Source organism: Neopsephotus bourkii, unplaced genomic scaffold, assembly GCF_033783945.1.
Source record: "Neopsephotus bourkii isolate Nb327-2 ecotype Australia unplaced genomic scaffold, CSIRO-AGI_Nbou_v1 NB_1292, whole genome shotgun sequence".
Classification (NCBI taxonomy): domain Eukaryota; kingdom Metazoa; phylum Chordata; class Aves; order Psittaciformes; family Psittacidae; genus Neopsephotus; species Neopsephotus bourkii.
In genome coordinates, this window is record NW_026901776.1 from 557,340 (window position 1) to 571,120 (window position 13,781).

The following is a 13,781-nucleotide window of genomic DNA, read 5'->3' on the forward strand; positions in this document are numbered from 1 at the left end:
GCAACCTGTTCTAGTGGAAGGTGTCCCTGCCCATGGCAGGGGCTGGAACTGGATGAGCTTTAAGGTCCCTCCCAACCCAACCCATTCTGTGATTCTGCTCAAAGCCCGCGGCCTGCTCCAGAGGCTGCGCCATGGCAGTGAAAGAGTTACCTCCAGAAGCAGCCCCGGGTGATAAAGCGGATAAGCAGGAACTCCATTCATGTGCTGGGAGCACTGCCTGACCTCGGGCTATGTCAGAGGAAAGGCTGCCCAGCTTCTGGGAACAAAGGGCAAGGGAAGGAGGGTGACTCAGGAGTCCTGCTGGCCTACATGGGATACCGGGGAGGGTGGATGGGCCACCCCATGGCCACTGCAGCACACCCACAGCTCAAAGTGAATCCACACACTGGCCAGGCCCACCTCGTTTTAACAGGGGAAGTTTTCTGGGTGTTTTTTGTTGGTTTACTTGTTTTATTACCTCTGGGAGCAGATCTGAAGGTGTAGTCTGCACTGGGCTGGCCTGCGGTGCATTAACAAACAGGAGTCCACTTGGGGAAAGGTGTCTGAGGTATTTCTTTTACTTATTTTTCAAAAGCCATAGCTAGAGCCACCTAAATGCAAATGCTTGAGGAGGAGAAACATGAAATGCTGAGGGCTGAGGCTTTTCAAGCCTAATTATTAGACACCTTCTACCTGTAGCCCTGCTGTGGTGAAGCATGTGCTGAAGTGTTAGGAGCCAGGGCTACCAATGCCTCAGCTCAGAAAGAGCTCAGCTACTCCTGCTGCCATCATTTCCACACGGTCCAATGTTTTCTCCTCCTGCCTGAGGAGGGGCTGGGCCTGCTGCAGTGCCATAGCACCCTGCACACCACACTGGATGTCCCATGCCACTTCGGGGGCAGATTAGACAAGAAGAGTGGGTGCAAATGGCAGGGTATGGCAGCCATCACCCCAAGAGGATGAGCAAGTGGCTGAGCGTCCCCGGATCAGCGTCCCATCCATCCCATCCCATCCCATCCCATCCCATCCCATCCCATCCCACTCCACCGAGACCGGCTGCAAACAGGACAGACGAGCAGGGCTTGGCCCAGGCGCAAAAGGATCCAGGGGCTCTGTTGACATAACAAGCCACTAGAGAGCACTCTCAAATGTATTTATACCCTTTGCCTAAGTGCTGGTTCACAAAAACACGCGGTTGCCATGGCCTGGCTTACAGCACATCTAAAAAGAGAGCTCCCAAACATAGCAGGTTTTCTCAGGCCATCACAAAGGCCGTCAAAGCTTGCCTTGCGCAGCACCTTTCCCAGCCCCTGGGACGGGGGCACAGGGCAGCAGCCATGAGCCCCATGTACCCCTTCTTGCCCCTCATTGTTACCTGTTTACAAGTAAGTGTCAGAAATAGCATTAAAAAAGTGGTGGGAAAAAATATTGCCCTTTGGCAACTATAGCTTTTTCAAGTTTCCTTTTTTTACACACACACACACACACAAAAAAAAGCAAGAAGTATTTAAATCTCTTAGTTTCCTTACACTCAGCACCAGGAGGAAAAAAAGGTAATGTGAAAACGGCAACAGGTTAGTTCAGTGGCTATCAACACGAGCACCATGCAGGTGATCTGCCACAAAAAAAAAATAGCTTTGGAAAAAGGAATAGTAATCACACGGTCTTCATTAAAACACTTTTAATACTACACAAATTACAGTATCACCTTTTAAAAAGTTTAGAAAGGAGTATTAACAGTAGCACTGTTGCAGCTAAAGCACTTCAAAATAATAATGATTAAAAAGAAAAAAACTAAACAGAAAAAAGCTTGTAGCCGAGGAATTAATAAACTGGTATAAAGGGAGAATCCACTGGAGCATTATTGTAATTGAGTAAAGCAACCAAAAAGAAAAAAAGCAACCTCGAATGTGAGAAAAATGAGCTATGTCTGAACACCCTCAGTTCTCATTTTATTTTACTTTGTTTTGGTTTCCTTTTGCAGTTCACAAGCTTTATGGTTCAGATTAGACTTGGCCAGGGTCTGGAGGCTGAACGTCAGCTGACAGAGCATAGCCACCACAGGCCATTTCTTTTCCAGCTACGTGTCTCCCAGGCCACTGCCTGGCATCACCGGCCAGGAAGTTTCCATCCTCTCCAGGAGTCACAGAGCTGCAGAAGCAGGGCAGCCGAGGGGGGGGAGGAGGAGGAGGAAGGTCCACTTCCACATGGGCCTCTCTGCCCAGTCACACCAAGGTGTGGTTTTGGCCCAAAACAAGGATATGCTTTGTTAGGAGCAGGACTCACCCTTGGCAGGCTTAGAGCTGGGCTGATAACACAAAATGGGGTGTGGTGGGGACTTTTTAGGAAGGCTTTGGGATTTTGGTTTTGCGTCTTTTTGTAAGAGTAGGGATACAACCTTAATCAAAAACATGAACTTCATCGCATGGGAGGTATTATGCCAAGCAACTTTGAAGAACTTTTTACCATCTATCAGCTCAAAATCTTTTTTTTTTTTTAATAAAGTGCCTAAATACACATTTACACAGATCATAGTGGTTCCAAAGAATCCTTTACAGTTGTTTTTTTATATATATAGGTATATATATAGGTATATATATATAATGTGCGTTTTCTTCAAATTGGCTAAATGTGTTTACATAAGACACCAATCTTGACTATAGGTATAAGTTTTAAAGCGTAATATTGACTCAATGGATTTGTTTATCATGCAAGTCTTATCTAATATTACATTGACCTGTAATACGGAACACAATGTAGTGGGTGTGCTCATTAAACACTTCATAAAAAATCACTGTGCATGTGCAGTTCTGATCTTCAAATACTAATAATGACCATTTCTTTAAAAAAAAAAAAAAAAGAAAAAAAAAGTAGTCTTCCAAAAAAGATCTACTCTGCATTCAATTGTAGTCTGAACATTATCACAATAAGAACAGTTGACTAAATAGCACCCAAAATTCTTCAATTTATAGTTGGCTGAACAGATTTTTCCTCCTCCTCCTCCTCTGCCGATGCTGAAAGTGTTTATTAGTCCATCCCCGGGAAGGGACAACCTCGCCACCCTCTTGCTCAGGAACAGCCACTTATAACCAAGTTATAAACACCTCAACAGAAGGGCTCGTACAGCTGCAGCATTGCCAACATACTATAAACAGCACGAAAACATCACTATAAGACTCAAACTATTTCTAGTAACCAATGATTTATTGATTTTAGAAGTCTGCTTGGTGATGCAGAAGCGTGATCAAAAGAAGTGGCTTTACAAAAAGAGTTCTCCAAAGTAGCTTAAAAGGCAGGGCCAGGGCCATTATGTGCAGCCCTAATAGCTTTCATTTCAACCAGTTTATATTTTCATTTTCAAAGAATAGCAGTAGGTTTGTTTCAAGCACACGTAATAAGGAAATTACAGGTTTCCTCCACCCACATTTAGGCTGTCACTGATATGTCCGCGGGCAATCTGGCAGAGCCTCAGTCACCGCTGTCACTTGTACCACACCGTACCTGCCACTACTTGGAAATACCGGGTCATCGATAGTAACAGTAGCAACAGCACTCGAGGTGACTGATAAGCAAACTCAAAGTCCACCTGTACTATCTGAAAATCAAAGTAAAATAAAAAATAAAAATAAAAAAAATAAAGTAAATCAGCCTCTCCCCCACTTCCAAATACACAAAAGCCCCAGAAGTGACACTCTAGACCTTCACAGATGACAGTGCTACGCTGGTGCCTTCGCCAATCGTGTAACTGAAGTTCATTCTAAAAACTCCACGTTATGGTAAGCAACTGGAGAATAAAGGCAGTTTTGTACTCTTACAACTGATCACGTGGACTGCGGTCAACTTTGCCTTTAGGAAAAAAAAAAAACCAAAACAAAAAAGAAACAAAACCACACCACCAAACCAAAAACAAACCAACCCAGAACTCCCTAACTCAACAGCGCCGCTCAGACACCTCTCCACACCCTACTCCGCAGGCAACTTCCCTTGAGAAACACAAAAGAATTTGGGACTGGATGTGGCGGCTCTGCTATCGCAACCGGAGCCGCCGCGGCGCAGTTCTGGGAGAAAGCCCTCCTGCTCCCTAAGCTCGCCCGGCCGGCGGGGTGGCAAAGAGCATCCCCACCTCGGCTAGCCACTCTTCTCCCCATCTGCCTCAGACCAAGCTGCATGCGACCAGCTCTACAGGACAGGGACCAGGAATAAGGAATCACAGACAGTAAGGCAATCTTTACAATGTCAGAAAGTGTATTTGGCATTAAAAAAAAAAAAAGGAAAAAAAAAGAAACAAAAGAAAAAAAAAGAAACAAGTGCATACAAATACAGCTAGAAGCATTTCTGGTTTGCCAAGTGCTCTCTAAAAAAAGCAGCGCAAGTCACAGCCTACATTGAACAGTAACTGTCACCAGGGAAGCACAACAAATAGTTGCTATAACAAAAGGGCAAAAGAAAAAAAAAAAAAAGAAAAAAACCAAACCAAAACAAAAAAAAAGGATAATTAGAAGAAATGCCTTTATAATAAGTACATACCTTTTGTCTTCAAAAAATATAGAAACACAATGTATTCAAAAAAATCAAAATTATACAGCCATGTTTATGAAGTCTACATTTCCCTTGTCTTGGAGATATATATATATTTATATATATATTTATAGGTATATACAGAATTCGAGCAGTTCGAGTTCAAGGTGACGTCGGGCATCGACAGCGGGCAAGTCACGAGTCCCTCTCCTTTTTCACTTTCACATCTCCGGCCAGGATGGTGGCGATCTCCCCCTGCATGAAGGCCCATGGCACGTTGGAGCCGACCAGGGGGCACTTCTCCCCGCTGGGACAATACACCTCCCCGCTGGCACCCTGCTGCTTGATGCTCTGCCGGGAGCAGGGGAAGCAGAACTTGTGGGATGGGACGGAGGGGCACTGCACGAAGTGGGTGTCCTCCAGGCGCTCGTGGCAGAGGGTACAACACAACGGGACGCTGGCGGCGAGGGACGAGTCCGGCAGGCTGGCGGGGTGGACGGGCTCCAGCCCGCCCGCCGCGTTGGCCCCCTGGCCCGGCACCTCCCTGCCCGGGCCCAGCCTTCTTTGGTTCATGGCGGAGGGCGAGGGGGGGCTGCTGCTGTTCCTCCGCGTGGTGGAGTGGACCTGGTTGGCGTCTTTGGAGGCGTGGTTGCCCCCGGCATTGTCCGCCACCAAAATGAGGGCGGCCATGGGGGATTGGCCGTTCTGGGCCGCCTCGGGCGGCGTGGTCCGGTTGGAGTGGGGCGAGGCGGTGGGCGGCGGGGGCGACATGAAGGGGGTGGCCGGCAGCGGCAGCTTCATCCCTTCCGACGAGGTGGGCAGCCAGGGCTGCACCTCCCCGTTGATCTTCGGGGGTCCCGCCTCGCCCTCCGGCTCGGGGGAAGGCTTCCTCTTCCGGGCGGCCCGGGCCCCTGCAAGGATACACGGAGGCAAGGAAGGAGAAGGGTGAGAATGCAGCGCAGTCGCAACGCACTGCCGAGCACGCGGGCTACAGCCGTGCAGCCACACAAACGGGGAGCTGCGGCCTCTCCCTGGCCACCCCCGGCCATACAGGCTGTCGGGCCGAAGCCCCCGTCCCACACGCCAGAACCGCTCCCCCTCGCCCTGTCCTACTCTCCCCAGCCCTGCCCGCCACCCCGCGGACCCCGCCGCCTCACCTGGCTTGGCCACAGCACCGTTGGTCTCGTAGCCCAGCAGCCTGCCGCCCGCCATGCCTGGCTCCTTCTTGAACTTGCTGTCGAAGGGGGGTACGGCGTGGCCGCCGTGCTGGTGCAGGGCCAGCAACGTGTCCCGCACCGTCTTAGGCTTGGCCAGCCATTCCTCGCCGCCCGCTCGGCCCTTGCCCTCGGCGGCCAGCTCTGCAGCAGCCGCCGCTGGCAGGCTCTCTGCCGATCCCCGCTTCTCCTTGGCGCCGCTGTCGTGCTCCCCCGCCGCGCTGCCGCCGCCGCCCGACGAGGATGAGGAGGAGGAAACGGAGCCAGGGCGCTTGTGCCCCAACTCGCCGGGCTGCCCTGCCGCCTGCCCCGCCGCTTGCGCCGCCGCCGTCGGCTGCTGGGGGACGGGCACAGCCATCGGGGCGGGAGCGGCGGAGATGGCGGCCAGCGAGGCAGCGGCAGCTGCGGCGGCACGGCTGCCCAGGCCGCTGATGGCGGCTGGGAGCCCGGCGCCGTTCACCAATGGCACCAGGGTGGGCGGCACGGCGTGCGTCCGCCGCGGGTTGGGGCTCTGACGGTTGAGCTCGGGCGGCTCTTCGGGCTTGGGGAAGCCGTTAGGCACCAAGATGCCGTTCACCTGCCGGCCGCCGCCGTACTCGGCACCCAGGCGGGGCGGCGGCCGCTCGGCCGCCAGCGAGTAGCGCTCCAGGGGCTGCGGCGGGGGCCGCGCCGCCGCCTCCGCCGCCGCGGGGTGGCCGAGCTGCTGCTGCTGCGCCAGGAGCTCCTTGGCGGAGAGCGGCGGCTGCTTGGAGTGGGGCGGCGGCGGGCCCCGGCCCTCGGAGAAGCAGCCGTGCGCCCGCTTCAGCTGCCGCGCCGTGTCGATGACGAACTCCACGCGGTCGGCGCCCTCGTAGTTAACGCAGCCCCGGCAGACGGGCTCGGTGAAGTCCCAGATCATGGCCCAAGGCATGCGGGGCAGGTCGCACAGGTAGCACGACTGCCTGCGGGAAGCAGCCGCCACCGCCGCCGACGACATGTCCCGTTCCCGGGGCAGCGGCGAGCGCCCCCCGCTCCGGCCGACGCCTCCTCCGCCCCTCGCCACCGGAGTCCCGACGGGGAGGCTCGGCCGCCGCGGGACCGTCCGCCGGGCCCCCTCCCCCTCGCCTTCCTCTTCCGTGCGCTGAAGCGGGGCGCTGCGGGCGCCCCGGCAGGCAGAGCTGCTGCGGGGGACGCCGCTCCCCTCGCCGTCTCCGCCGGCGGCGCTCACAGGGCGGCGGGGACGCGCATCTCCGCGGCGCGGCTGGCGCAGGGCTGCGTCCGCTGCCGCCCGCACGGCTCCCCCGCTCGCTGGCTACTACGGGGCGGCGGGGGCCGGCGCGGCGCTGCGGGGCGGGCGGGGCGGGGACTGCCGCGGGGGCCGGAGCCGGGGCTGGCGGCGGCGCCGTGCCGGGCTCCAGCCGCCACCGCCGCCTCTGCGCGCCGCCGCCTCGATTCTTCGACAGTGCCGGCCGCGCCTGCGCGATGGGCGCCTCCGCCCCGCCGCCGCGATCCCGGCCCCGGCCCCTGCCCGCGCCCCCCGGCAGCGCCACCGGGGGTTCCTCCCGCCGCCGGGGGGCCGCTGAGCCCCCGCCCCGTCTCGCCTTCGGGGAGGGCTGTGGGAGCGTAGAGGGTCAGGGCGTGGGGTGTGCTGCGGATCCCCCCTTCTGCCATTATTTTTATTACTGTTTTTATTACTGCTTCCTGCACCGCTGAGAGGCTTTACCGAAACCGGCCACCCGCGGACCCAGAGATGCGCGGGGCGCCTCCCGCACTGCGGGGCTCAGTGTGTGTCTGTCCCCCCTCCCCGTTCGGGTGCTGACCTTGGGCACGGCACGGCGCCCCGGACGCGCCCCCCGCCTGCGGGTGCCCCCCCATGCCCCTCGGGGCCGGGCCGGGCCACCTCCGGGCAGAGACCGGAGGCCGCCCGCCGGTGCCCGGCTTTGTTCTCCCCGCCGGGGCAGGAGGCACCATCATGAATACAACGATTACCCGTCTTTTCTTTTTTCCCAACTATTTTCATTGTGCACAGGAAATAGTACGTTCTAGAGTTCCTGTCCTTTTCGACCACAGAACAGCGGCTAATGCAGATTAGCGAAATTCACAGAGCGTAAGCACACGCCGCCTCCTCCTCGAAAAAGAAAAACCTGCAGACATGTTTCCCTATCCCCCTTCCACGCTACCAATCGCTTATCTGCCGCCTGCATCCCCACGGAAACACATGGCGTAGGGAAGGCAGGGAGAAAAAGAAGGTGTTTGCTCTTCCCGTTTGCCTCGGGAGGTGAAGCAACCGCTCACCGAGCGCACCCGGGAAGTATGGCCGGCTGCAAGCCTCCACCGGGCCAGTGTAAACACAGCAGAAACTGCTCCCCACCGACCGCCGCGGTCGGGCTGCCCTGCCCACTGCGTTATGTAGGTTACGGGGGGGAGGGAGGGAGGGCGGGCAGGAGGCGGGGGCCGGCCGGGGAAGCTCTGACGTCCGCAGCCGCTGAGAGGAGGTGGCTCTCCACGGCTGGCAGCCGCCCGACGGGGCGGGCGGGGCGCTGCCGTGCGGGAAGCACCGCGTCCTTGCTGCTGCCCACGGCCCGGCGCGGGGCTGCGGTGTTCCCCAAGGCCCCGCGCTCTCCCCGCCGCCCTCCGGGACGGTGACTGTATGGTGAGGCCGCCGGTGAACCGCGGCGGGGAAGGGTTTGCCTTGCCCCGCCATCCTCCCCGTCTTGGCAGTGGCTCCCAGCACCGGCCCCCGTGCCAGGCAGGGTGACTTTGCAGCCGCATGCCCGGCTGAGCGCCCTGGAGGCGCCGGGCTCTTGACAAGCAAAACAAAAGCTCGGCCCGACTCCTGACCCAGCCACGCACGTCGGGGCAGCGGCCACGGTTGCTGCCCTCGGAGCTCTCACGGCTCTGCAGCAGCCGGCCGGGACAGGAAGAAGGCGAAGGGGACAGCTCGGCCGCGGAGCGGCCCCGACGTGTCCCCGGGGAGCCAAGGGTTAACCTCGGCTCTCTTTTCCCGAGCAGCCCGCCTTTCACATTGCATCAAAGTCCTTTAAAGCTGTTTCTCTTCCCTCCTCCCCTCCCCGGCTAGAAAGAAGCTTTATCCATGCATGCTAAGTAAACAGATCTTTGTTTTCGTCTTCCACCCACTGCCCTCTTTCTCCAGCCCGGAGCTGGAGCCTCGCCAAGCCGGCTGCAGCGATTGCTGCCTGCACACACACACTCACACACACACATAGAGGGGGAAGAAACTGGGTTTCTCGGGTGAGGCAATGCGCCTGCAGTTGGCAGGGACAAGGCAGGAATTGTAATTGCACTTCATCATGTGATGGCTTATGAAAGAGGAAGTTTGGATGTTTTAGTCACGTACTCCTTTGGCCTCTTGCTTTAGCCTCCAGGTTCTCTGAAGGAAAAAATTACATATATTTATATATACTGGTGGAAAGCCAAGAAACTCTGTGTTTGCACATTTCAGATCATGAGCTGCAGGGGAAGGAGAAAGCAAAGCTTTCAGCTGTGGCAGGCTTTTAACTGCAGGACAGAAAATGTGATCTCTATTTATTTTCGTTTCTTTCTCATGAAAACTAGCTGCTTGGAAAAGTCGAGATGAGCTGTCTTCTGGCTTTGCCGCATTTGCTGAATTTGAATTTGTTCTGGTGGAAAAGGCAAAAAACCCATACATTTTACTGTGCTCTGTGTTAAAAAGCTGGTAAAAATAATAGTGGCAGTGCTACATAGGAAATGTAGTTTATGTATCAAATCACAAAAAAAAAGTGCTCAAAGCTGCTGACTGTTACAGCAGTAACTCCACAGGAACTGAATGGATAATGCATTTGTTTCTTGTTCCTTTTTTCTGAAACAGAAACCATCCCTTTGTTTCTGATCTCTACAGCCCCTTGCTATGACATGCCAATGCTACAGATAGGAGTGGCAAGTGGAGGAGGGCACCCGATGGGGCACTGGGGCTATGCAGGTCTGCAGGTCTGGGTGACGAGGAGCACCATGGTGTCATGGATGGGGACCCAGCACAGTGTGGGAGGCCTTTGCCTCTTCCTGGTTGTGCCCAGTGTCATGGTTGGGGGAAGGAAGGGGGAGGAGAGGTTGGAGTGTGACAGCTGTTCAAGGTGATCCCCCCACATCAATGCCATGGTGAAACCCTTCTCACCCTGTGTTTTATGGCTATTTTCAATGAACCACACTGAGATCTTGCTGTGTTTCTCCTCTCTTCCCTCCCTTGAGGGTCCTATTTTCCTTCCTGCCTTTCCTCCGCACTGGTGGCAGCCACTGCACACAGCCCCTTGTTGCAGAGCTGTGCCCCACAGCCTCTACTTCACACACATACTCTTTGTGGGGCCTGCCCTTCCTTCTGTGTCCAAACCAGCACTCCTCACCTGCTCCCTGCCCTCGGCATTCCTCTTACCCTACGGATTGAGAGCTGCCCCACATCCTCCTGCAGGTAGGCACTGCTTCCTCCTTGGGTCTTATTTGCATCCTGCTGAGGCAGAAGTCCTGCAGGGTACTAGCAAAATGGCCAGAGCTAAGATGGGAAAGGTGATTATGCTGGAGGGTGCTACCACCTCTCCTTTGATCTGTGACAAGTTATGGAGGCTGCTTTCCCAGAACTGGGAGGGGAGAGGGTGGGAACAGGCCTTGAAGGTTTGGGTTTGGTCAGATGCAGGTGATTTGGGGCCAGTAAGCCCACCACAGCAGTGTCATTGTGGCTGAAAGCAATACTTGCAAGCTCACCGTGCAGAAACCTGACAGCAGATCACAGCCTCTGCCAGTGCACAGCCAGGTGTTCCGTTGTTACATATGTGGTATAATGTTTGTAGAGTCTGTGCGGAGAGGAGGGGCCTTGCCTCTACTCCAGGGACCTCCTGACTTTATGGCGTCTCTGCCATTTTCATTCCTATGGGAGATGGGAGGTTGCTCCAGTGGATTTTCCAGAAAGCTGAAAGAACCCAGGTTTCAATGGGCTTCTTGCCTAGGTGGAGATTAGGTGATTTTTGACAACAGTTCAAAAGCCCCTAAAGCAACTGATGGATCTTGCTTGTAGACAGCTGCCCATGTTTGCCTGTAAGAATAAGCTACTGGTAGCCATTTTAGAAACACTGTAACTGTTGATTGTAATTTTGAATTATCATCATTTTGAAAGTGAGTCCCCCTGCACACATTTTAGGTATGAGTTTTGACATGTACGAGTCAATGACCTGCAATCAGATGCTGTCCTGTCCTCGTGTTGATGCTGGTCCCAAAGCCAGACTCATGGCACGCTAGAAGGAGAGAAATCTTGGGAAAAAAAGAACAATCTCCATCCAGCAGTGTTTTATTTAGTACCATAGAGGGAAAAAGGAGATACTGATGCAAACAAGAGTATCATCAGGTGCAGCCTGTTGACATAAATAGGCTTTGGACAGGCTCACAGTAAGCCACTGATCCTGCAGACATTTACAACCACTTATAACTTTATTCACAGGAGCATCACTATGAATGTAAAGCCATGTGCACTTACATGCTTGCAGGATGACAGCGCTTCCCTGAGAGCTGCTCATCAGCGGTGTGCTGACGGCTGCCCTGCCCTGCAGGCTGCAGCTGACTGCTGATGGCAGGAGCTGACAGAGGCACTGGCAGAAGATGCTCCTCTGAGGCCGGAGGGAGGTCACCACACTTGCTCCCTGCAAGGCAGGATGTGCTGCAGGATTAAGAGGGACCCGAGCAGCTACCCAGGGTCTGCTTTTTGCTATACATTGGGGCCTTTATGAACTCCTTGAAGACAGTCATTTTTCAAAATGTGGTGTTTGGTGTAGGTTTCTGAAGAGTGGTCAGGCACCTAAGCAGAGCCTGCCGAGAACAGGAAACAGCAGCAGGACACTGGTGCGCTGTTAGTTCACAGATATCTCTCAAAATATGAAGATGCTATGTGTGCTGCTATTCTGCTATGATTTTTTGCTCTGGAAAGTTTAGGCAGAGTTAGTTACCAGGGGGTTGCAGTGCGAGTGAGAAGTTGGATGCTATAGCTTCTGCTGCATTGGTGGGCTCTAACCTAGGCGGTTTGGAGCAAAAACTGCATGATTTCTTTAGAAAAGGAAACAATTCTGGTTTTAACTGAGCAGTTGACTTTACACCCTCTTTTCAAATAGCAGTAGAAAAAAAGCAGAGAGGAAAACATCATGGAAACTTGAGAAATTCAGAGGTTACTACCCTCTGAAGAGAAATAAAAACTTCAGAGGGATACTTCCAGATGCCAGAAGAAAGGGCAATTGATGTGGAAAAGCTTCCGCCCCTTATCCCCAGGCGGGGTAAATAGGCATGTCGGGTTATCCCATTTACACCCCGCCTTGGTGCTCTGCACTGCGAGCTACAGTCAGCAATTGTCTGTGGCCATGGGCAAGGGGGGCAGGAATGCGGTGGCTGGGGACTTCCTGGGGTGCAGGCAGAGTGGCCGGCTGGCCGGGTGACCCCTTCCCAAAATAAACAGGAAGCCTGGGAAGCTGTGACCCCTACATGACACCGCGCCGGCTCTGCTCCCTGCCTTCAGCGCAGGAGTCAACAGGCTTCCAAGCACCCTCCAAAAATGGGACAGGGGCAAGGACTTCACAGGAAACATTACAAAATAAGAGCAGAAACAGATCATCTGTTGAAAAACTTACACAGGGCTCTAAACTCCTTCTATTTCAGCCTCCAACAGTCAAACTCATCCCCCTGAGTCCATGTCGGTGAAGAATGGGAAGTACTGAGTGGCTGCAAAGAAGGGGCAGAGCTTCCCTTTCTGCATGCACTGAAGGGCTGGTGTGCCCGAGCAAAGCAGGAAGAGTTGCCTCAGGGAGGGTGCGCTAAGGGTTTTCTTGGTTGTGTTGGGAAAATCATGTGGGAAGCACTTTTTCCCTGTGTGGGGGAGCTGGCAGCGAGGTCCTCACACAAAATAAGTCAGAACCAAGGCCCAGACCTTCTCAAAGCTTGGGCCAGAGCTATTAAAGCTGTTTCCAGTGTGGGAGTTCCTGCGTTGCCAAGATGTCCCCCTGAAGCAGCAAAGCGTGTCTTGCTGACAGCTCCAGCTGGCAAGTCACCTTCCAGCCCACCAGAAGAGCTGCCCTCCTTAAAGGGCTCCCTACCGCAGTGGCTGCCAGCCCCACAGTTTGGGGCAGGACAGGACTGCCACTGGGGGGGGGGCAGCCCAGCTGAAGGTAGTCTCTGCTGCTGCTGACCAGGTTTCCAGGCAGTGCTGGTGGTTTTGCAGTCCCACCTTTTTTGTTCTCCTGGTGATTGCCTTGCTCTCCCCATGGGGCATGGGCGCCTGGAGGGGCTGGGAGCAGATGCCAATAGGTTTGTCCTCCATGCACATTGGTTAGTTCAAAGAGACTTGCAGGGATAGAAGAAAGGGGAGATGGATTCTCTCTTTGATTATCTAGCAATTGCTAGGGTTTTATAGTTACCAGAAGCTGATGCTCACCTGTCTGGGTAGCAAGATGCACCATGCTGGTGCCCTTCTTGCCCATTCTCCTTTATCCCCCCACCTCGGGGGGCTGCTTTTTAGGGGAAGCACGGAAACATATGGAGCAATGTGCAGCTGCTACAGCAGTCTCTTGAACAGACCACTCTTCCTTCAGGAGGAATTTCAGCACTGCAGGCTGCAAGCTGGTACATTAGGCTGTAGCCTTGGTTTGTTCCAGGCACACTGAGGTATGGTTGGGGTGCCTGCATTTCTGATATATTACTTCAATTTTGCAATGTAACAAGAGCTAACAAAGTTGTGCCCAAATCTGAGAAAAGAAAAATGGAAATGAAGTTTGTTTCTGGGCCCACTGGCACTCACTGCCTCTCATTTCTCTCCCTTTCTCTCCTCCAGATGCCCAAGCAACGCCCCTCCTCTGTGGGGACCACGTCATGGAGCAGTCTGGGCAGTCAGAACAGAGGCAAATGTTCTTCTCCTCCCTGACCTTACCTTTTTGCTCGCTGCTGTTTAATACGCTAAGTAAAAACAAGTGAAAGAGGGTATTTTTATCTTCTTGTACATTCTGACGTATGTGTAGTATACTACTGTATAGCAACGCTGAGGAGCAGTACTTACAAGTTTAGGCATTGATGATGCATTTGTGAACTTAA

At 54.2% G+C, this 13,781-nt stretch overlaps 1 protein-coding gene across 1 annotated transcript; it reads right to left on the reverse strand.

The window, feature by feature from the left end:
• Positions 1 to 1,645: 1,645 nt before the first annotated feature.
• Positions 1,646 to 7,019, reverse strand: IRF2BP2 (interferon regulatory factor 2 binding protein 2). Its single transcript, XM_061365680.1, has 2 exons — positions 5,655 to 7,019; positions 1,646 to 5,408 (listed from the first exon to the last, which is right to left on the reverse strand). The coding sequence occupies exons 1-2, from the start codon at positions 6,685 to 6,687 to the stop codon at positions 4,693 to 4,695; spliced, it is 1,749 nt and encodes a 582-aa protein (XP_061221664.1). The 5' UTR covers positions 6,688 to 7,019; the 3' UTR covers positions 1,646 to 4,692.
• Positions 7,020 to 13,781: the final 6,762 nt, after the last annotated feature.

Coding starts and splice junctions, on each gene's coding strand:
- IRF2BP2 (XM_061365680.1), bottom strand. CDS start 6,687: ATGTCGTCGGCGGCGGTGGCGGCTGCTTCCCGCAGGCAGTCGTGCTAC. Junction 5,409..5,654: donor CGGTGCTGTGGCCAAGCCAG/GTGAGGCGGCGG, acceptor GTATCCTTGCAG/GGGCCCGGGCCGCCCGGAAG.